The sequence below is a fragment of the Rhineura floridana genome, chromosome 1, assembly GCF_030035675.1.
Source record: "Rhineura floridana isolate rRhiFlo1 chromosome 1, rRhiFlo1.hap2, whole genome shotgun sequence".
Classification (NCBI taxonomy): Eukaryota; Metazoa; Chordata; class Lepidosauria; order Squamata; family Rhineuridae; genus Rhineura; species Rhineura floridana.
In genome coordinates, this window is record NC_084480.1 from 296,034,824 (window position 1) to 296,058,343 (window position 23,520).

The 23,520-nt window shown below is 39.4% G+C and overlaps 1 protein-coding gene across 3 annotated transcripts in view; it reads right to left on the bottom strand.

The window, feature by feature from the left end:
- CSMD3 (CUB and Sushi multiple domains 3) overlaps nt 1-23,520 on the bottom strand; it is a 1,044,618-nt gene that overhangs the window by 561,148 nt on the left and 459,950 nt on the right. The window contains exon 7 of one of the 3 annotated variants that reach the window (XM_061605321.1): nt 11,315-11,629. The exons of the other annotated variants lie outside the window; for them this stretch is intronic. Within the exon in view, the coding sequence (XP_061461305.1) occupies nt 11,315-11,629 (315 nt within the window). The remainder of the gene's footprint in view (nt 1-11,314; nt 11,630-23,520) is intronic. 3 annotated transcript variants of the gene reach the window in all.

The window sequence follows — 23,520 nt, forward strand, 5'->3', positions numbered from 1 at the left end:
TGTGGCTTCACTCTCTAGCCGCAACTAAGCGCTGCCCACCCAGGCTTCGCGCGGTCGACCGGCGCTGGACGTACTTCCAACCAAGTAGACACGTAGGATTTTGCCACACATTTAAAATCAGTGTGACTTAAAAATGCTTGACATTGGCTGGATCATGGCCCAAGTTTATATTACACATATTTGCTTTCTATAATATGGAAACATCTGCAACAACGCAATGCAAAACTTAAATAAGAATTATATATTAGGTGTAGCACCAATGTATGATTAAAATAGCAGTTGAACCTGTAGAATAAGGTTTGGTTTTGAACCAAATGGGGGGGGGGAATGGAATGTGACAGAAAGGCCAAAGGATGCATAAAATCCCAACAGATCAGTGGATATTCTTTTTCAAGCCTTCTGAGGTACAGAAGAACCCTTTTTCTGTGTTTCAATTGTATGTAATAGACACTAATAATAACTAACACAACAAAGACCTCTCTTATTCACAAATAGAACCATCTGAGAAATTCCAGTTCAAGGTGATCATATTAACAATTTTTTTAAGGAAAAATTAAAACACTGTAAAAAAACACTATTGACTTAATGGACATTTTTTTCAATTATTATAAAACAAAGTCAAATAATAAAATTTCACTCCCCCTCCCCCAATTCTAATGTATAAAGATGATAATTATGCAATAATAATATACATGTACACTGAGATAACATGGACAGAATAATGACGTATGGAGGCGGAAGAAGGCTTGATTCAAAATGTTAGGTGAAGGCTTGATTCAAAATGTTAGGTGACGTTAACTGTTTTTTATGGTAGGCTTCGGGTTTGCTGTTTGTTTTAAAACACACACAGACACGCACACACAGTTATCTTTCTTACATGACAAAGGAAGCTGTCTTACGCTGAGTTAGACCATTGGTCCATCTAACTCTGTAGAATCTGCAGTTACAGGCAGGTGCTCTTCAGGGTTAGACATTAGCTCATTTCCAGCCCTACCTGAAGATGCCAGGGATTGAAACTGGAACTATTTGCATACAAAGCATGTGCTTTACCACTGCACTCTCTCTCTCTCTCTCTCTCTCTCTCGTGTGTGTGTGTGTGTGTGTGTGTGTGCGTATGATGTATATGAGGAAATAAAATGTATGAATCTGTTGTATGTTCTGCTCTTTTCACAACTAAAATTGCTAAACTACAAGCCAATTTTTTTTGGTGTTAGCTCTATTGGTTGCATGAAGAGAGAGAGAGAGAGAGAGAGAGAGAAATCAGTCTTGCTTACAAGGTGCACATGGTATGATCTATCCAAAGTTAAAGCCCTTCAAGTCTCATTGATTAAAATGGGAGTAATTTAAGCTGTTTTTAATTTTACCATTGAAATCATTGGGATTTGATTGGTATCCAAACATATATAACACCATTAGAAAAACATAAACTACTTTAGAAAAAAATGGCATCTACCAAATGTTGCTATAAACATATTTTCCCCTGACCATGCCCTACTGGGTTATGAAAAATATCTGTCTGACATCTATTTTATTCTTCAAAAAAAATCAATTCCTCTCCACCCATCCAAACATTTTAAATTTTTCTAAGCAGTTTACCAAAAAAAAAAAAAACCAGCTTACTCAAAGAAACAAAAACTGAAATGGATTTTTGTGAAAAGAGGCAGACTGAAAGCATGTCTGAATATAGGAATAGGAATACATAATTTATGTAGAGATGAGCCTACTTTAATAAACAAAGTTAGATCTTTCAAACATTTTTGCATTTCCCCTGTCCACAGACTGTTATACCCAAGGTTATAGCATTCCATGTTGCACAAGCAGCCATTGTGCAATCAATGGGATTTTTCCCTTCCTCCCTTTCCCACCCACAGTTCCCTCCCCTCACATGCACCAAAATCTATTCCAGAGCGTTGGAATTATTAGGAAGGATCTTATTCCTTCTTATTACACAATAGTAGGGTCCCTAGAATACCATCATTGCGTTTGAATTTTTTTCATGCTTATAGAATGCTGAAAGCAACCTTTCTGCTTGGAGAATGCTCAAAGCTTCCAACTTTTTTTGTTCACATAAAAAGAAAGATCCTTGGATGTTATACTCTTTGAAAGCAACACTGCAACAACTGTCCACTCTCCTGTTTGGCATGTAAATAGTCTGATTAGTTAAAACATTGCTGAGCATCAAAGAAATGGGTGACAACTGCCCAGCAGGTGATCCCTCCATTGTGCCTGCCTTGAAGCCACCCCTTTCTCACATGCAAATGTTCCCTTATTTACTGAACCACCCCTGCCTACACCATCTGTGAACTCAGTAATAAGCTTCATACTAGCTTATTTGTTTATCTTGGTTAACAGAAAAAAATGTGACTTTTGAGAAAAATATTTTAAAATATGGATTTAAATACGTATCTAAATGCAAAATTTTGTGCTGATTTTTTTAACATGATTGATTAATGCAGAAATGGAACAAAGATAAACTTAATAATAAATGTTAAAACTTAAAGATAAATTTAATAATAAATAATAAAATAGGGATATTTTTTTCTGAAAATCTTGGATATCAGGCTTATCTGCACATATATATTTTTTAAATTTCCCACCTCAGTCCTTGATCCCCACAAGAATTGCTGTTAACTTTGACTTTAATGGAAGCACTGTTTTACAGTGGTTCCGATCCTATCTCCAGGGACGTTTTCAGAGAACATCATTGAGTGATTATCTTTTGGCCCCCTCGCAGTTGTGCTGTGGGGTGTCACAGGATACCACCTTGTCCCTAATGTTGTATATGAAGCCCTTGGGAGCGGTCACCATGAGATTTGGGGTGAGGTGTCAGCAGTACGCTGATGATACCCAGCTCTATTTCTCTGTAATGTCTGGATCAGGAGAGGCCATGCAAGCCTTGGACCACTGCCTGGATTCAGTGGTGGGCTGGATGAAGGCCAACAAACTGAGTCTGAACCCTAGCAAGATGGAGATACTGTGGGTAGGTGGTGCTTCTAGATCCATCTTTGTTGCTAAAGGCTCAGGTGACCTCAGTGGCTAGCAGTGCCTTTTACCAACTTCGGCTGGTAAAACAGGTGTGGCTGTTTCTGGACTGGGATAGACTAACCACTGTTGCCCATGCACTAATAACTTCGAGGGTGGATTACTGTAATGCACTCTATGTGGGGCTGTCCTTCAGGTTAGTACGGAAGCTGCAGCTGGTGCAAAATGTGGTAGCGTGCCTACTCTAGGGTAGGGTATAGTCAATATGTGACTCCACTACTGAAAGAATTGCGCTGGTTGCCCACTACCTACCTAACTTCAAGGGTCTGATTTTGGTGTACAAAGCCCTATACAGCTGGAGATCAGAATACATGAAAAATCGTCTTACCCCTTATATGCCCAATCACCATACTCTGCAGAAGAGGACCTCCTGCAGATACTATCTCATCAGGAGGTCTGTTCTGCACAACACAGGAAGCAAACCTTTATGTAGTGCCACCTACTCTTTGGAATTCCCTCTCCTTAAATATTAGATAGCTACCTACTGAACACCTTCCTCTTTCAACAAGCCTTTTAAGTAGAGACCTTATCCCAGTCTGTGTCTGTGTTGGAATTGCTATTTAAGATGTTTTTAAAGGACAAGGACAAGTAGCGCTGTGACTAATGACGCAACTGGGTCAAAGATGAAAGGAAGCCCAGAGGCTGATGCGCACAGAAGCGAAAGGAGTCTGGAGTTGTACGACACACAAAATAGGAGCATGGAATGTGAGAAGCATGAACCAAGGAAAGTTAGAAACTGTCAAGAAAGAAGTGGAACCTATGAACATTACAATACTTAAATCAGGCAACTACAAAATATTTTATGCAGGAAATGAGAAATTAAGAAGAAACGGGGTTGTCTTAATAGTGAGAAGTGATGTAGCAAAAGCAATTAGGACCTATTACGTGAGGTCTGAGCAAGTGATACCACTGGGATTAAACAGGAAACCTATTAACATAACCATCATCCAAGTCTATGCTCCAACGGCAAACGCAGAAGAAGAGGAATTGGAGAGATTTTACACAGAAGTACAGGAAGAAATTGATCACACACCAAAAGAAGATGTGCTGATAATCATGGGGGACTGGAATGCAAAAGGAGGGAACAGGGAAGAACTAGGAATTGTGGGGAAATGGGGCTGAGGAGACAGAAATGAAGCAGGCGAAAGACTTATTACATTCTGTGAAGCCAGTAATTTCTTTCTTGCAAACACATTCTTTGAGCAACTGAAAAAACGGCTGTACATGTGGACATCTATCCCTAGAAGCTAAAATGATGAAACTGAGGTTATCATACTTTGGACACATAATGAGAAGACATGATTCACTAGAAAGACCAAGATGAAGGAGGTGTAAAAATTGGAGGGAGAAATATCAATAATTTAAGATATGCAGATGATACTAGCAGAAACCAGTAATGATTTGAAACAAATGCTGATGAAAGTTAAAGAGGAAAGCACAAAAGCAAGAATACAGCTGAACGTCAAGAAGACTAAAGTAAGGACAACAGAAGATTTATGTAACTTTAAAGTTGACAATGAGGACATTGAACTTGTCAAGGATTATCAATATCTCAACACAGTCATTAACCAAAATGGAGACAATAGTCAAGAAATCAGAAGAAGGCTAGGACTGGGGAGGGCAGCTATGAGAGAACTAGAAAAAGTCCTTAAATGCAAAGATGTATCACTGAACACTAAAGTCAGGATCGTTCAGACCATTGTATTCCCAATCTCTATGTATGGATGTGAAAGTTGGACAGTGAAAAAAGCGGATAAGAGAAAAATCAACTCATTTGAAAAGTGGTGTTGGAGGAGAGCTTTGTGCATGCCATGGACTGTGAAAAAGAAATAATTGGGTGTTAGAACAAATTAAACCACAACTGTCACTAGAAGCTAAAAAGATGAAACTGAGGTTATCATACTTTGGACACATCAAGAGAAGACATGATTCACCAGAAAAGACAATAATGCTGGGAAAAACAGAAGGGAGTAGAAAAAGAGGAAGACCAAACAAGAGATGGATTGATTCCATAAAGGAAGCCACAAGATCTGAACAGAGTGGTCTATGACAGATGCTATTGGAGGTTGCTGATTCATAGGGTCGCCATAAGTCGTAGTCCACTTGGAGGCACATATCAACAACAAACAATGCTTGTGTCAAAAGAAGAGGTGAGTATTCTCCTCCTGCTCAGATTAAAACCTGAACCACCCAATTCCCTTCCCCACCTCTAAATTCCTTTCACTCACTTCCTATACATGTTTCCTTCTGTCCTCTCAGAACAATCAATCAGCATTCCATGGCCACTAACAATGGATTGGTTTAGCCTAGTAGGGCACAGTCACCTTTGGATGGTACAAAGCTATTGGTAAGAAAACAAACTTTAAAAGGTAAAGGTGTCCCCGCACTTGTAGTGCGAGTCGTTTCCGACTCTTAGGGTGACATCTTGCGACGTTTACTAGGCAGAACGTATATATGAGGTGGGATTGCCAGTTCCTTCCCCGGCCTTTCTTTACCCCTCAGCATATGCCAGGTACTCATTTTACCGACCACGGTTGGATGGAAGGCTGAGTGGACCTCGACCCCTTTTACCGGAGATTCGACTTCCTCCTTCCGTTGGAATCGAACTCCGGCCGTGAGCAGAGCTTTGGCTGCATTACCACCGCTTACCTCTCTGCGCTATAGCAAAATTATATCCTTATTTTTAGTCTTGGTTCTAAAAAATACCTGTTAACATAAATGCACACTCATTGAAAAGGAGGTGCTGGAAATAACTTATTTTATATCTGTACTAACCAGAGCCAATTCATATGACGAATCACCTGATGAATGCATGGAATGAGTGGATCTGTACTGAGTTTACCCCACAACTACTTCAATACATTCCTTTCTTGCAAAAGTATTTGCCGCCCTGGGCGTCTGCTGGGAGGAAGGGCCGGATATAAATCAATGAATATAATAGAATAGAATTAAAGGTAGGTTGTACTGCAAGCTAGACCCCTAGTGAAACTCCCAATATGCCAAGGGAGCATGAGATATAAGTTAGTGATGACCAGAAATCAGGCCGTTAAGAGCTGGTATTCCATCTTTGGAATGACTTTCCTAGATCCATACACTTTGTGTCCACTTTTGAGTTTTGTCGGTGCCAGTAAAAATGGCAACTTGCTGCAGAAATGTGGAGAACTGAATTTAAGATTGGAAAAATGTGAAACTGAGAGAAATGAAATTGCCAATTCTTCCATCTCTATTTAAGACAAATACCAAATGTATATATCAAATTTATATAATGCATCACAACCCGTCCCCCATTATGAATTCTGGTATGGTATCAAGCTGATACTTCTTTCTCTGTTGGCTAGGAAAAATTATATTTGAAGGAGCACACCATCCTCTGCCTTCATTTCTTGAATTTATACAGAAAGAAACTGAGCAATCACTAGCAATGAAAGAGACCATAAAGGGGGGGGAGAACTCTGTTTTGGATTGCCATCTCTCTTTAAGAAATGGAAGGGTATCACATTTGTCATACTGCACCGATCTGGCAGTCTGTTTAATCCTATTTTGTCTATCTGCAAGGTTATAGCTCTACGTTGGGCTGCCCTTGAAGACAGTTCGGAAACTACAGTTAGTCCAGAATGCAGCGGCCAGATTGTTGACACGGACCAGAAGGTCCGCTCATATAACACCTGTTCTGGCCCGTCTGCACTGGCTTCCTATTTGTTTCCGGGCTAAATTCAAAGTGCTGGTTTTGACCTATAAAGCCTTACACAGCATGGGACCGCAATACCTGGTGGAGCGCCTCTCCCAATATGAAACTACCCGTACACTGCACTCAACATCTAAGGCCCTCCTCCGAGTACCATCCCATCGAGAAGCTCGGAGGGTGGTGACTAGAAATAGGGCCTTTTCGGTTGTGGCTCCCGAACTGTGGAATGGTCTCCCCGATGAGGTGCGCCTGGCGCCGACGCTGCTATCTTTTTGGCGCCAGGTGAAAACCTTTTTATATTCCCAGGCATTTTAATGCATACTATTAATATTTATTGATGTATTTTGCTGCTGCTCTGATTATTTTTGTTTATGTCTGTTTGGTTTGATTTTATTGTATTATTGTATTTATATATTTTCTGATTGCTTTATTGTTATGTACACCGCCCAGAGAGCCCCTGGGCTTAGGGCGGTATATAAATTAAATTAAATAAATAAATAAATACCCATGCAATTATCAAGAATTCTGCCCCTAGGGAGAAAGTGTCTTCCTAATCCTACCAGTTTGTGGTTCATTTATTGCTCGAAGCATGAATGTTTTCTTTATATTTGTTTCAAAAAATGGATCTATTTCAAGAGGAGAAAAAAAAGGTAGTTGAATATAACTGCAATTTTCATATTTATGACTTACTTAACACATCTATATTATTCGAAGACCCTTTACACATTAACGGCACATGCATAATATGCTACATATTTTTTTACCAATGGTCCTGAGTTACTGATCACCTGTGTATGCACTGGGTGCCAATATGCTGAAGTGTGCGGAGTGACGGGCTTGAACAAAGGAAACTCAAGTTTGAATCCCTGCTTAACCAATCACTTTCCCTCAGGCTAACTTACCTCACAGGATTGTTGTGAGCTTAAAATAGAATAATTCCCATATGCATTATCCTGGTATCCTTTGGGAATGGAAAGATTGCAAATTAAGTAATCCAATTTAAATGCACACAGTATTTATAGGAGAGTTTGATTCACAGTCTGTATATCAACACAACCAAGAGACAGCATAAAAGTGTTCTGATACTATGTTATGGTTCTATGTATGAAGGCATTAAATAAATGGATGGTGGCCAACTAATGTTTCCTATTAGCACAAGGATGTCCACTTGTATAACAGGACTGTCCCCCCTCCTCCCCCTAGAACAGATGTAGGGGGAGCATGGGGGGAGGAGAGGGGGAGGAAGTCCTGTTGCGCAAGAGAAAATCCTTGTGCTGACGGTACTGTGACCTAGTGCTACAGTACTTTGGGTTATATCCAGTTATGTCTATGCATAACCGGAACTGACTTCTGCTCACACAATGGGAGTTTCCCTTCACCTCCTCCTCCCTACAGCTCCCACATGCCCCACAAATCTGCTATGGAGGGCTGGAGGACCCTCTGGAGCAGTTGGCTGAAGAGGGTAGGAGAAGAAGGTGAAATTCCATTGTATGAGCAGGTCTGCTCACATTAACCTGGATCTCACTCTTTTGAGTTTTCTCCCAAATCTCACCCAATTTATTTAGAGCAAAGGCTGTTAATAAACAAATGAATGGGTTTTCCTTTCTTTAGGATATGATTGTGCTCCATGTGTGAGTCCACAGACTATGGCACAGAACAGGGATAGTCAATGTGATGCCCTCCAAATATTGTGGGACTACAACTCCTCCCATACCTGACCACTGACTGCAGACTAGGGCTGATGAGAGGTGGAGTCCTACAACATCTGGAGGATACCACAATGATTACTCCTGGCATAGAGAATGCCCAACATTGAAGACAATGGGAGAAAATATACTCCTGCTTCCGCAGAGCTGTGTTTGTGTATGTTTATAGCCCTTCAGAAGCTTTATGGGTTATTGCTAAGTTTTGTTTGTTGGCTTTAAAAAAAAAAAATCTCTATGGCTTCCAGCAGCTGTGGACAGGACTTTTTTTAAAAAAACGTGTAAATGTTACATTTCACCTTGAATGAAGTATAACAACACCAAAAGCTTTGATATTGTTTGCAAGACGCCCATGTTGTCATGGAACACAATGGTGAAAGTTCTCTGCGCAGGGATCAACACTTCAGACCCACCATATGCTCACACAGAGACAGTATTCCAGCAATCATTGGCATGCATCCACTGGGATAGAAACCCCTGTGGCAGAAAATCTGTTAAGGAACTAAGGTAGCAGAGAAGTTGAAAGAAAAAATAAAACACCAAAAGTGGAATTTAGCAGATCCAGTGCGATAGAATTATTAGCCAAAAAAGAGTGGGAAAGTTGTGTCTGTATATTGTACTATAAGACTATGAACAAAGAGTTATGACCATGACACAATGAAGGTCTCAGATTCAAAGTCCAGCACCCAGGTCCCTAAAAATTTGTATACTATCATTTTTCTACTATAAATCTAGACTTTTCCTTCCTAAAACAAAACAAAACCCCTTTCTATATGCAACACATCGCTACAAACTTTAAATCAGTAAAATTAGCACAAGAGATACAACAGCTAAAGCAACTATAACGAAAAGAAAAGATAGCAGGAATGTAGGGATTTCATAGAAGATAAAGAAAAGGTGGCAAATATATGGTACCACCCAAGTCAAATTTCTACAGAGGTGATAGGAAGCTGTAAGCTTCTTAAAACCTGAGAACACAGGATGAGGAATAAAAAAGGCACATTGAACAGGCATTTTTCCTTTGTATGAATAGATACTGAAGAACTCAGTCTTCTAGAACTGTTCTCTTTATGATCTCTCTCTCTCTCTCTCTCTCTCTGAATAGTACATTATTTACCATACTTGGCATTATTATATAAATACATACACACTCCACTTTCATAGGGTTGGATCCAAAATAGCATGAGTAATGGGGTTAGTGGAAGCTGATTTCCCTACCCCTCCTCCCTCTGGCAGCCCACAAGCCCCCAAAACCGCTCCTCAAAGGGTTGAGGGGCCGTCTGTGGTGTAAATAGCTGAGGGGGAAGGGCAATCCCCCCCCAAAAAAAACAGGCAGAGGCAATTTCTACAAGTGGGAGTTCCACTTGTGGTAAGTGCCTCTGCATGATTTGCTGGGTCCCCCTTCCATATCAGCCTTCCGGACTATAGCCCACCCCATCCAGCAGGGTCCCCCGATCCCAATGGAGCATTTTTGATGGACTAGAAGAGGCTGTTGTGGGGAAAAGGGAGTGGCAAAGTCAGCTTCCATCACCCTTAACTCTAGATCCAACCTACTGAAATATGGGTCCTTCTACTGGGGTAAGGGCTGTCTTGGTAGTGGTGCCATAACTATGGAGTTGTCTCTCTAGGGGAGGTTTATGTGACACATAATTCAATTCAATTTCAGTGCCATGCATTTAAAAAAAAAATTTCTTAGGACTTTTAATTATATCTGTTTTTATATCTGCTGATAACATTATGCTGCTGTTTTAGGATGTTGTTCTGTTGCTTTTAATTGGTTTTAATTATTATTGCATTTTTTACTTTCTGTTATAAGCTGCCCTAATAATTTATTTTGAAAAGCAAAGTAAAAATACTTATAATAAATAAGTAATCAATAAACAAAATATTCTATACTAATAAAATATTAGCTTTAACCAGAATAATATAGATCAGATCTTATTATCAGCTATGGTACTTGTTGGATTTAGAATTCAAATTGTGAGACTATTCCCATGCCTATTTTTAGATCAGGCTGAACAATTTGTTTCAGTTAAATTTTAAGTATTTTATCTAGGTTATTTTATTTTAAATTTTAAATAATTCAGATTTTATTTAAACTAAACTGTACTTCCACAACATGCTTCCCAAAACAATCATTAGAAAAGGGAAGTATTTTCTTTAAAACGTTGTTCGGTTTCGAAGCTGTATTCCTTAATTGTCAGTTATTTGCTTCCTTCACTATGGAGGTCAGGTCAGGTTAAAACGTCCGTACATATATAAGACAAACTGAACAGCAACTATGTCACTGAAATTTACATTTCAGTATCTGTCTTTCTCTGTCCAAGTGTCAAACTATTACACAATTTTAAATTGTCCTTTCTTTTCTAAATTAACTTGAATAGAGTCAATTCTTCCAATATGGCTTTCATATGGAGTCCACCTCATGGTGGTGGCTTGTATATACAATACGCTAGCTTTGAATGGCCTCAATATAGAAGCTCTCTTTCCCCCAATATGAGCCATTCTTCTACTTTTTTATATGGACATCTGGATTTCCAGACCCAGAATCCAAGTATCATTTCTGTGGGCCTGGTACATGGCAATTAATGATTCAATATACATTCCAAAGACACTTCACTTATTTTAGTGTGCAGGAGTAGGCTGGGTCCAGTATTAACTGTAGAGAATATTCACAACAGCCTCTTCTAATAGCAAGCTTTTCATTCCCTCCATTTCCCAGATCCTAAATGCTGATCTCATCATCTTCCATGTTTCTCTCTCATTGTACCCTTTCCTACCCTTTCATTTAGTGAACAGTGGGATTGGGGTGGGAGAGAATTAGTGTAGGCAACACATCTATGGCTGTAGACTAAATGGGCACAAGAAAAATAACATCCAATACCTCTATGAGTAACAACTGCAAGCTCTTTAGGTCTTTCTATCTGCTCAGCATTTCTTGGTCTTCTTCTTGTACTTTGGGTAATTGCTGATTGAAGGGACAGCGACTCCTTGGAAGTGGCGAGTTCCAGACCTGATTTTCTGATATTCACAGCTTGCACTCGCTGCTCTTCGGAAACTCTATGGCTTGTGACAGTAGTAACACTGGATACAGTAACATCAGCAGATGTGCTAGCAACAGTAATATCACCAGCAGTAGCCGCAATATCCTCCTCTAACTCACCAGTGGAGGCAGTTTGGGTCAAAGTGGAAGAAGAACCTGTGGGACACACAGTAGCACTGGATGCTAACTTTTTTCTTTGGAATTGTGTATTCTTTTCTTTTCTTTTTTTCTACTCAATTTAATCAGATAAAATTTTCCCTGTTTAAAAGCAACTGGCAAGAAGCAACTCAACTGATGTCAATATAAAATAAAATCTGCTACACTCAGAGAATATATTTGCACATTGGTAAACATAATGTATCTACAACCATAGCACTCACAAAGCATGGTTTAATGGAAATGGTGACAAAAAGAAACAATACAGCATTTATTAGTGGTACCAGTAGGTCAGCAACAACTTGGCCTTTTATCACTCACTATCAGGTTCATCCGAGGATGGTATGTCTTATATAAAGGCTATTAAGTACACATGGATAAGCCAACATGACACATAAAATCCAGAAATGTCTTAAAGATAATGAAGAATAGCACTCATATTTTAACAGAACTGGCTTTTTTATTTGTTTCTTTTAAAAGAATCAGCTAAATGCAGACTTATCTGTCCCCCTTTAATAGTTATGTATCTGATTTTCCCCTGAAAAAAGAAGTTGATAAAACTATGTGTATGATCCTTCCCTGTGCAGATGTACACCCAATGCATAAGGATCCACACAAGGCTTAATAGAGTACTTTTAATCCTTCCACCCTCTTCTCGGTGTATATATGTAAGGATGCAAGCATAAGGAGTGTGCAAGGGCAGTGTGTGTTCACCACCCATGTCCCCACTCTTCCCTCTTCTCTGCTCAATGAAGTAGGCAAACTCAAGAACCGGACTGCATGCCATGGCAGAAAGGTAAACAGACATCTGTAGGATCCTATGGGAGTCACTTCATGTGGATTATGCACCATGCATCCCATCTTGTGACAAAACTCTTTAGTTTGAGTTATTCAGCAGAAGACAGGAATGATGACCAAGCAGTAGTTTAATAAAATACACCTCTTGTAGATCTGGCACACAGTCCTGGTAGGTAAGTAGATCTGGTATGCAGAGCATGTATTCTGCAGGTAGTGCATAAGCCTCACCTCACTCTTTCAAATTGTTTCTCAAAATATGTAATCACTTTTTTGGGGAGCAGAGGAAACAATCTTTAGACAGAATATGTCTTTATCTATAGTTACTTCTATGAGTTTATGCATGCAAAACCTTGAGCTGGTGGCAGAATGCTGAGAGTTTTCCTTCTCCCTGGAATCACTTTGCAGGATTCATTCATACCAAATCTTTACTCTGGTTTCACAGTTCTAGGTGCTTTTTTAACTGAATTGGATTATTAGGGGCATTCATTGCATGTATTTGGGGAAAAAACAAATTAAAAAGCTTAAATAGAACACAATAATTGGTTGAACAATTGAAAGCTTTGAAAATTAAAAGTTCTAGAAACCTTTTTGAAAACATGATTTTTGTGGTTTGAAAGATAAAATTAGATGTTCCTCAGAAACATTTCTCCTCAGTTGACTATCATTCCCAGCCACAGCAATATGGACTCTGAAAACCTGGCTTGGGAAAAAACTGCTGGGCGAGTGCAAGGAAGAGATATGAGGTGAGGAAAGGATTAGGCAGTCCTCCCCCCAACTTTACCTTCCCCCCACACACACTATGAACCCTTCCCCTATTTTTTAGATGACCATTCAAATTTTCAAATCCTGATCTAGTTCCCAAGTATAATTTCTGTGGGCTTGGTATCATCTTGTAAAAACCATACCCCCATTCCATGCCTCGTCTGTTTTAAAAAACTGAAGGCTTGGTTGATATCCTTCAGCTTCTTTAGATTGTTGTCTTAAGCTTGTTATGTTTCCAGTTACTTAGTTTGTATTTATAGCTAGGAAAGACAGTATACACATTTATACACAAATGAAAAAAAAAAAACATTCTTCCCCGTCCTAGATCTAGTCTCAGTTCTTCTATACACTATAGCAGAGGCAGACAATAATATGGTGTTCTCCAGATACTGTTGGACTCCCATTTCCATAGAAGCCACCATGGCCAATGATCAAAGATGACAGGAGTTGTACAACAACATCTGATGGGCCGCATGTTGGCTATCTCAGCAATATAGAGATTAGAGGCCTAGTACATTTACTTCCATACCCCAAAACATATCAGCAGCACTGTCTCCCACCCATGTTGACCTCCCAACAAAGGCAGGGTGAGCCAACAGTGTGCTGCATCTGCATCCTGCAGCCAGCCAGATGCAACACACTGCTAGCTCATACTGCCTTCGCATCGGAAATACTAACAGTAACTCTGGGATTTGTAGTTCTCCAGAGAGCATGTCATGTTTCATCTCTCTCTGTCTCTCAGACTATGTGGAACTTCTCTTGATCTTGGTCTGGAAACTCCTGTTAGTGCAGAATTTTGCAGCACAATTGCTGACAAGAGCGAGATTCTGTTGGTGTATTAAAACATCTGCACTGGCTGCCAATTTGTTACCAGGCCAAATTCAAGGTGTCACTAGTATATAAAGCCCTTAGTAGCTTGGGACCAGTCTACTTAAAGGATCACCTTACTCCATATATGCCCACTCAACTGTTCGACCTGCAGAACTGGTACTTTCACAAATTCCATATGTGTGTTTGTTCTGCACTTGCAAGAAATTGATCCTTTAATGTGGGAGTACTGTAGAACTCCCTGCCCACTGACATTAGGCACGTGTCTTTGCTGTATTGTTTTTGGCAGCTCCTAAAGACTTTTTTGTTTAGACAGACATGCAATTTTAACAGGCAGTTTTATTATGTATAATTTTAACAATGTTTAATTTTACTTATATTTAGATAAAATTTTAGGACAATTTGCTTTTAATATTCAATTTCATCAATATTTTAACTGAACTTTTCATATTTTATGTTAATTGCTTAGAGGTTATGGATAGTTAAGCAGTAGATAAATCCTGTTAAATTAATTACCGGTAGTTAATTAATTAAGTGCAGGTCCCACAGTATCCTGTTCCGACTCTCTGTGTGTTCTGAATGTTGCTTTTTCTATTCCAACACTGCTTCTAATTGGCTCCAGCAAATCTAAAATTAATAATAATAATATCTGAACATCTAATATTGATACATGGAAATAATTTTGATAAATATTCTCAAGCATGAGCTACTATTTACCTTCGTTTTTCCCCCTCTCGGTAACAGGCTTGTAATCCAGGTCAACACACATACACACAAAACTACAACTTCTCCCCTACTCTACCATGACTGGGCCCTGCCTGAACTGCTACTGAATGAGTAGTTGTTCCTAAAGTCCAGGCAAATACTGTCTATAGAATAAAGATGAAGTACTTAAAAAGAACGCTACTAAAAAAATAGTATTAGAATGTAGCAACAAGAATATTCTTAAAATTCAACAACAAAGAAAGCAAAGTATAGAATGCAACTTGTCTATACATTGTTTGGAAAATATCCTGTTAATTTGACATCTTTGTTGTTGTTATGTGCCTTCAAGCTGATTACAACTTATGGTGACCCTATGAATCAGTGACCTCCAATAGCATCTGTCATGAACCACCCTGTTCAAATCTTGTAAATTCAAGCCTGTGGCTTCCTTTATGGAATCAATCCATATATATAGTCAAATATTAGATTCAGATATCTGTTTTGGTCCCATTAAAAATGTTTTTAATTTAGTTTTCTGCTGGTGAGAGGTCTATGTAAAATTCATTATTTGAAAGTTTCCATATGTCTTCAGCTTTGCAGCTGAACATAGCCTACCAACTATGACGAGATCATCCTTACACAACCTGGTATCCTCCAGATGTTTTGGACTATAAATTTCATAATCCCCATTCAGCTAAACTATGCTGATTGGGCCTGATGGAACTTGTATTCCAAAACATCTGAGTGCTACTAGGTTGGGGAAGATTGGATTAAATAATCTTCTTTCTTGTGCTATTTGCTAGAAACTGCAAAAATGTGTAGATTTTCCAGCATATGGCAGGTCACAATAGGATCATTCTTAGAGTTGTAGTTCAAAACATTTGAAGTGTACCAAAGGCTGGACTAGATAATCTTCCTTTCTATCCTATCTGTGGGAATTGCAACAACAGATAGATTTTCCAGCAAGCCATGACAGGAAAATCAGACACTTTCCTATACCAATCAGGCAATTTCTCCCTCTAGCCCTGAATCATTTATTTTGACTAGTAGAGCTTTCCAGGGCCTGTGGGAGAGATTTTGTATTCTATGCTATCTTATTCTTTAACTGGAGATGTTGGGGACTGTAAGCTATAGCCCTTCATGGCTGATGGACTGCATCTAATTTGGTGAATCATATGTTGTGTAGGTCAGAGCTTTGGATTCCTGCATTGAACACGTGGTTGGACTCGATGGTCTTATAGCCCCCTTCTAACTCTATGATTCTAAGAGATAAAAGAATGTCAAAATTGCCAAAAAGGAAGTAACCATGAAGTTTGGTGCACGTGGGATTGAATTAATGACACAGCTGATGGCAAATTAATGACTGTATATAATTGAAATGACAGTATGACTGGAAAAGAAGTTCACCTTGTGGTAAGGAAAAGGGGTTGCAATTCCTCCAAAATATAACATCCTCTGTGTATTGAGTAATACATGCAAGCTCTGACATCTGTTTTATTCACCAAGGAATGGTTGGCCAAAAGCCTGAATATTCTTCTGTCTTCTTGTGAACAATGTAGAAGTGCAGTAAAGTTAATTACACAACATGTAATTAAGGTAGATAAATGTGGGATGTTGATAATGAACTGTGGGAACAGTAGTTTAACAACTGCTCTAAAGTGCAGCACTTCTAAACTTCACAATGGGATTTTGCCCTGACCTTGTCAAATAGAACCCAGCTTCTTGCACAAGGGCTGAACCTCATTGCCTTAGTGGTAAAACCCCATATTATAAATTAAGCCATTCTGTTGTCTGTGTTAGTAAAATATTAATGGAATGCACATGGAACTTACCCAAAGAACAGAACAGATGAAATATAAATATGAATGATTTATAACAATTGCAGACATATTTCATATCATAGGTCTTGTCATAGTATGATCAGAATGTTTCCTAAATGGATGCTTATTTCTATGAAAACATTCTAATATGAATTTAAAGCAATATGCCTCTACAGGAAAAGCCATGTTACACTACTGAATCAACTTTGCTTTCATAAAATACTGTTCCACCAAGTTGTGGAAACTTGTGGACACACTGTGCTGGCCCAAAATTTACTAAATGCTATGCAAACTATAACCAAGATATCACATAACACTGAATATAAACCTAGATTATATATAAACATAGGAAGCTGCGTCATTCTGAGCTAGACCATTTGTCCATTTAGCCCAGTGTTCCCTACACTGGCTGACAGTGGCTCTCTAGGATTTCATTTCTATATTTTGTTTTGGGGGGTTCATTTCGAAAGCTGTACAAAGAAGTTAAACAAGCATAAGTTACAAATGATTTCTACAGAAGAATTTATCCAATTATTTTTATTTAGAAAAAATGAGGAAACTGATAGGGATACTGAAGAATTCTGATGGAAACAGGAGTGGAAATGGCCAGTGTTTGTTTTTCACCCCATGTCCAAAAAAGAAACCAATCTCAGTGAATACGATTGGATTTTTTCAGTCCACAAACAATACAAAATTGATGACCATTTTTTTCGCATTTTCATTGAAATGAATGGCCTCTGCACTTAAATGAATGGTATGGAATAACACAACAACATAAATATGTAATTGATTATGTAAAAAATTATGTGGACATCAACATGAATAACATAGTTTTTAAGGAAGCCAAAGTGCTACCACCTTAATAACCTGCTGTTCAACTACCAATCTCTCATCTCTCCCTTCCACAATATCTTTAACATGCTTGTTTATATATCCTGTAAAGTCTTGATACTGTTCAACACATTGACCCATTTAAAAATAAACTTTTTTAATAATAAAATTCATGGTATTTGTGCACAGTCACTGCCAAATGCTCCATTGACTCCTGTTCAACATGCCCTCCATTGGTCTGCATTTACAACTCAAACAATAGCTACTATTTGTTATGCAGTCTACTCACCCTGAGGCATATCTGATACAGTTTACTTGACTAAGTTACTGCACTGGGGACTTGGCACTGAAAATTACTGAACATCTGGAATCCTCAGCTCTGTCCAATAAAATTCTGAAGTGTCCATTACATTGTCATTGTTGTTGTGCCTGTTGATTATCATCATCCTGGATTAAAATATTGTTATGAGCATGGGGGGTTGGGATGGATGATTTCTGTGGGTCACCTTTCCAGCCTCTGATCTGGAATCCTGTGCCTTGGAATGAGGAACTCTCTGCTGGTCAAATGAGTCTTTTGTTAACTGAATAGATTGGCCAGGTAAGATAATGGGCCGATCAGTTGCCTAGCAACAGAGAATGGGCCAGGAAGACCCTTTTTGTCATTTTAAACTCTACAGGAGAGCCTTCCCCCCACTCCTGGCAGCTAGCAGAAGTTGTGTGCTGGTAGTTTTTAGTGAGTTCTAGAGAATGGCTGGGGCTGCAGGCACGCAGAGAGGCTATCCCTCTGCATCATGGCTATAGGATGCCCCTGCACCCAGATGGAAAATCTGGATATTAGATTGCTGATGCATTGAACCCCCTCCGTCCTTGAGCTCAGGTTGGAATGTGTGTAAATAAATAAACCATATTTCATAAAGACACCGCAGTCTCCGCTGATCTTCTTCCCAAAGGAAACCAAACCCTGGAGAAGCGCAGGGACCCCCAAAATCTCACCGCTCGGAGATTGGGGGAGGCGCACAACAATATCTATTTTAGATGTACCCAAGGACTTGGCATGCCCAGTGGGATTCTACCATATCTTTCTTTCAATAGCAACCTCCCTCATGCAATACGATAAATTTCCCCATGCATCTTTAACCCATGGGGAAATACTGTTTGAGAAACACATGTGCCTATGCAGACACCAAAGTAGACACATGGTTCTTTGAACTGGGACCATATTATTGTTAGCACTCTTGACTGTCGTCCTTGTTTTGTGAGATATCATATTCTCCTTCATAGTCTGCCCAGTTCACCTAATATTATTTTAATTAAGGCTGGGCTGTACTTTCATACCAATCACAGTTAAGCCAAATTTGGTGTCAGATATGCATTTTTTTCTTCATCCCCCCCCCCCGGGTGTAAAAAATCACTCTGGTTAAACAAACAAAAATAAAAAAGGCATCCAACACAACAAATGGTAGTCCCCTGCTATTGTTTTCCCAGAATTCCCTTTGGATCAGGAGATTGGGGGGAAGGGCAAATGGCAGCCACTATCCAATTGCCACTGTGAGGAAGTTAGGGTAAAAATAGCCACTGCCACCCCACCTAATTTCCACCCTGCAGATGGGATCACGAAATTAGAGGGGCATGTTGTCTCATTATTTTTGTTAATATGCAAAGCAAATTTTCTGCTTATATTGTATAAAGTTATTTAACCCCCTGAGGGGGGGGGTTCAGAGAAACTACCATGTAAAAATTCTCCAAAAGATTAGTACTACACTCAGCAATTTGATGTGGATGAATACTGAAATCATGATCTTGTTGCTATTTGTAGCTGACCACAAACGAAGGAAATGATTTTCCCCTGAACTCCACTTCTTCCCCCACTTGTCCATGCACAGTTGCATCCTGAACAAATATTCTATGCATACAAACACTTACTGCATATACACCCTCATCACTGGATTGGACTGTCTATACAGATAGCTGCTGTGAATCAGTGAAGTTCTATGCATGTGTCAAAAAGAACCACAAAAGTATATGGAAGTTACTTTGGCATTCTCACTATACCTATAGCCACTGTGAAGTTTTGAATTTAAAACTGAAGTGGCTTCTGTAAATGTGTCCAAGAAACCCAGACAAGTGGGTTGTTGACATTGACACAGATAAGTGAATATACATCTAGCTTCAATGGATTGTACTGAATAAGTGCAAAGGGCAACAGGCAACCATTTATACCTAGAGTGCCACTGGTAGATTGTGTGTGCATGTGCATGTGCACATGCATGCATGCACCCATGTTGTGCATATATACAAAAAGTAGTGCACTTCATATGCATGTAAAATTGTGAGAATTTGTGGGGGAGGATTTAATTTAACTAAACTGAGCAAGTTATAAACAGACTGATAAATTTGGCATTGTAAACTGGAACAGTGCATGATCTATGAGAAGCTGAAGTGGGAAAACTCAGAATTTTCCAAGAACAGAAAACATCATCTCCAAAAAAATAAATTATAGATTTTTATTATAGTTTTTTTCCATGGTTCCCTGATAACATTTTTCTTGTATTCTCCAAATATCATTTGCTAGCAAAACACATTACATTTCCCTGAGAGTTCAGCAGCATGTAATATGTCTAGAATGGAAACACAAGAAAACAGGTAACTGAACTCCCTAGCAGATGTGAATTTGTTTTTGCTAGCAAACATATACGACATTTGTAAAAGAAAATAAAAATGTTAGCTAGGTAAAGGGACAGTGAGAAACTACAGTTAAAATTTTATCTGCGCAAGCAACCCAGAACAAAGATGCATCAGCTTAGATCTTCATATGAGGGCTTTTTTTAATTTTGGAAATAGAACCACTTAAATAAAGTAACAAGCAAAGAGCTGGTAGCCAAGATATCCTGCTCCTGTTGTCTAATGGCTTTGGGCTGACATATGTTCTTTCCTAGTCCAGAAATTGCAGGAAGATACATTGATTTATTAGAAATCAGGTGCGTGCACACACACACACACGCACAAAGAAAGAAAAAATAAAATAACTTTATTGGGATAAACTGAAAAGTCATGAAGAAGTGAGCAAATGTTCAAATTCAGCAAAACCCTTTATGAGACTGGAAGTTAAGTAGTAAGCAAAACAAAACATTCAGAAGGGTGAAAAGGACATTACAAGACAAGATGAAAATACCTTAGGAATTAGAAGCAAACTGATTGGTTTTGTCTTCCTGTCACTTGCAATCATTTTGTAAAGGGAGGGTGCTAAGCAGATTAACAGTGCAAATTTATACATCTATTTAGGAGTAAGCATCGTAGAGTTCAATGAGACTTAGTGTGACACTGTAATCCTATACAAACATACCTGAAAGTCAGTCCCATTGAACTGTGTATATGCCTGAGTAGATGTACAAAGGATTGCATTGTAAGGGTTTAAGAGTTTCATACAGGAAGGATTGTTTGCCCTATGTGGAGATAGCAAGCAACTGAATTTGGGACTCTCCGCATGCAAAGCAGATGCTCTGTCACTGAGCTATGATCCATCTCATTAATCCTGATGCATGTAAATTTAAGCTTGTTCTTCATGCATAAAAGTTTGTTGTTTTTTCTCCTGTGTCCACATGACGTCATTGGCATTAATGCCAGCTCATAGGTTTTTCCCCTGTTTAGTCCGGATTTGCCCTTTCCAATGAAAACCTGTAAGTGGGGAAAAACTTGCCATGACCCATATCCAAATTAAGAGCCCACCCAGAAACAGCTCTCCTGGTGCCTATGTTTGATGCAAAAAGATTTCAAGTTGCAACAAAGACTAAAGGGCAGCAATGGCCAACCTTTTTTCTGTCAAGGGCTACATTCCATCGGGGTAATCTCTCAGAGGGCACATCCCAGCAGTGGCTGGAACCAGAGCTGATGATGGATGGAGACAAAGACAAACAATTCTGGATTAACTAATCTGGAATAAAGACTGCCCTGATTCAATTTTCACCGTGGCTACCTCAGATTGGAATTTCCAATTTTATGCAGACCTTCTGAGAAGTAAGTCTTGCTGAGTTTGATAGGGTTACTCCCAAGGATGTATACTGAGGATTTTTTGTTTATTTGTAAAACAGAGTTTATTTGTAAAAACAGAGCAACACAGCTATGGGAAAGCAAGTCTAACTAATTCCTTCACATTTTAGTGTTCTTGCACTCGGGTCCTGCTTGCTGGCTTCCCCCAGGCACCTGGTTGCCCACTGTGAGAATAGGATGCTGGACTAGATGGGCCACTGGCCTGATCCAGCAGGCTCTTCTTATGTTCTTATACACAACAAAATACATATGCAGTAGAAGCATCCAGTTTTACTTTTCTCAGGCAACATCCAGGAAAAAAGTGAAAACATACACACACTAAACATAGTGTGTAAAATGTAAAACGTGCACACTTATCAATTAAAACACTGTAATTGTTCTGAAAGAGAAGGGGGGCAGTTCAAAAAGCTAGAACAATAAGGACGAAATGAATGAACAAAGGAGTTCTGATGGGATATAACAAGAGAGCTTCAGGAGATGTTGGGGGACACATGAGTTTGATAGCCATGTGCAGCCCTGGTGCCCCACATTGCCCACCCTTGCTGTAATGACAGACAGACATGTCTGCTCTCCCTTTTAAAATATTAGTGCCAGCAGTTATTTAATTCAGTCTTTATTCCAGTTTCTGATTGACATCTGTGAAGCAGCAATGATTCCCAACTCTCTTTGCAGAATGTTTTGATTATTACTGTGTCCCTGACCTTTCTTTATCTATTTAAAAAGACGTACTTTATTTATTAAATTTATATCTCACCCTTCCTCCCAATGGAGTCCAACCTAGACATTCTCCTTAATAATACAACAACTATTTTACAGGCCTCGTGCCAGTAGGCAACCAGGCTGGTCAATGTCTGAGGGCCCTTGCGACTGAGATGGGCCCCTGCTGCTGGGGCTGAGAAGGTGTAACTCCCGTTCCGTGATCCATGCTGGATACACGTGGTTCACCCCCCCCGCCAACATGTTGGGTGATGGCTGCATGCGTGCACAGCATGCCCACGCACTGGCACAGCCATGTCTATTTAAGCCCCCGGTGACAGCAGCAACAGTAGTGCCAATGTGTCGCTGCCACCTTTAAGGGCCAGCTGCAGTCTGGGGTCTGCTACTGTCTGGTGCCAGCCCTGTGCTTTTATGGAAGGTAGGATGGGATAGAAATTCAATAAATAAAGAACCTTCTTGTTTTGTTTTGTTTTTGATCCAGCAACCTCCATTCTGATTTGAGCTTTTTCACACATCATGCATCCACAAATCTAGGTGTTGCCAAATTCATAATTCCCTAGTCAAGAATACAAAACATGGCAACTCAAAATTATCTCTTCCAATCTAAGGCAAGCATTATTATCCCAGAGAAGAACTCTTCCTACCCTCTAATCCCCAACAGCTTGTGTACACTGTCTGTGAGGTACCCTGCCTATGGAATGCTCATCCCCCCCCCCATACAACTGGCACCAACACTGTTTACTTTTCAACAACTCTTTTTGCTGAGGACTTTCAGTGGATTGATGTAACTCAAACAAGCTACAAATTAAACTAATTGTGTATCTGTTCTGTTACTAGGATTGTGTTGTTATAACTGTGGTTTTAAAATGTTTTATGTAATGTGTTGTATGATTTTATTGTAGCCCATCTTGGGATCATTCATTTAATGAAAGGTGGCTAGAAAAATAAAATAAAATGAACACCTATAATCTAGCTCCTCCTCTTACCTGGTTGTAGCAAATTTGACAGTGAAGGCAAAGATAGTAAGTAGGTACCTCCCTCCCTCATTGGTGGATAGCACAAAGGTTACCACTGTAGCAGTGACTTAGGTGCCAAGGACCCCAAGACAGAAGGATTTATATGCTTGCCAGTTCTGCCACCATTGTCACAGCCAATGCAGCCAGGCAAGGTAGTGGTGGATAAAAGCTGCTATTGCAACGGCAGCAATTGCTAGGAAGGTAAGCAGGTGTGTGGAGTTGGAGAAGGGATAAGGGCTCAAGGGTACATTGGGGTGAGACACAGAGGTTCACAGGAAATTAGATGCAGGGATTAATTATAAGCGCAATGATACCATTAGAAATGCAATAGGCCTTGAAAGAACTTACAAATGGGATCAGAAATAAA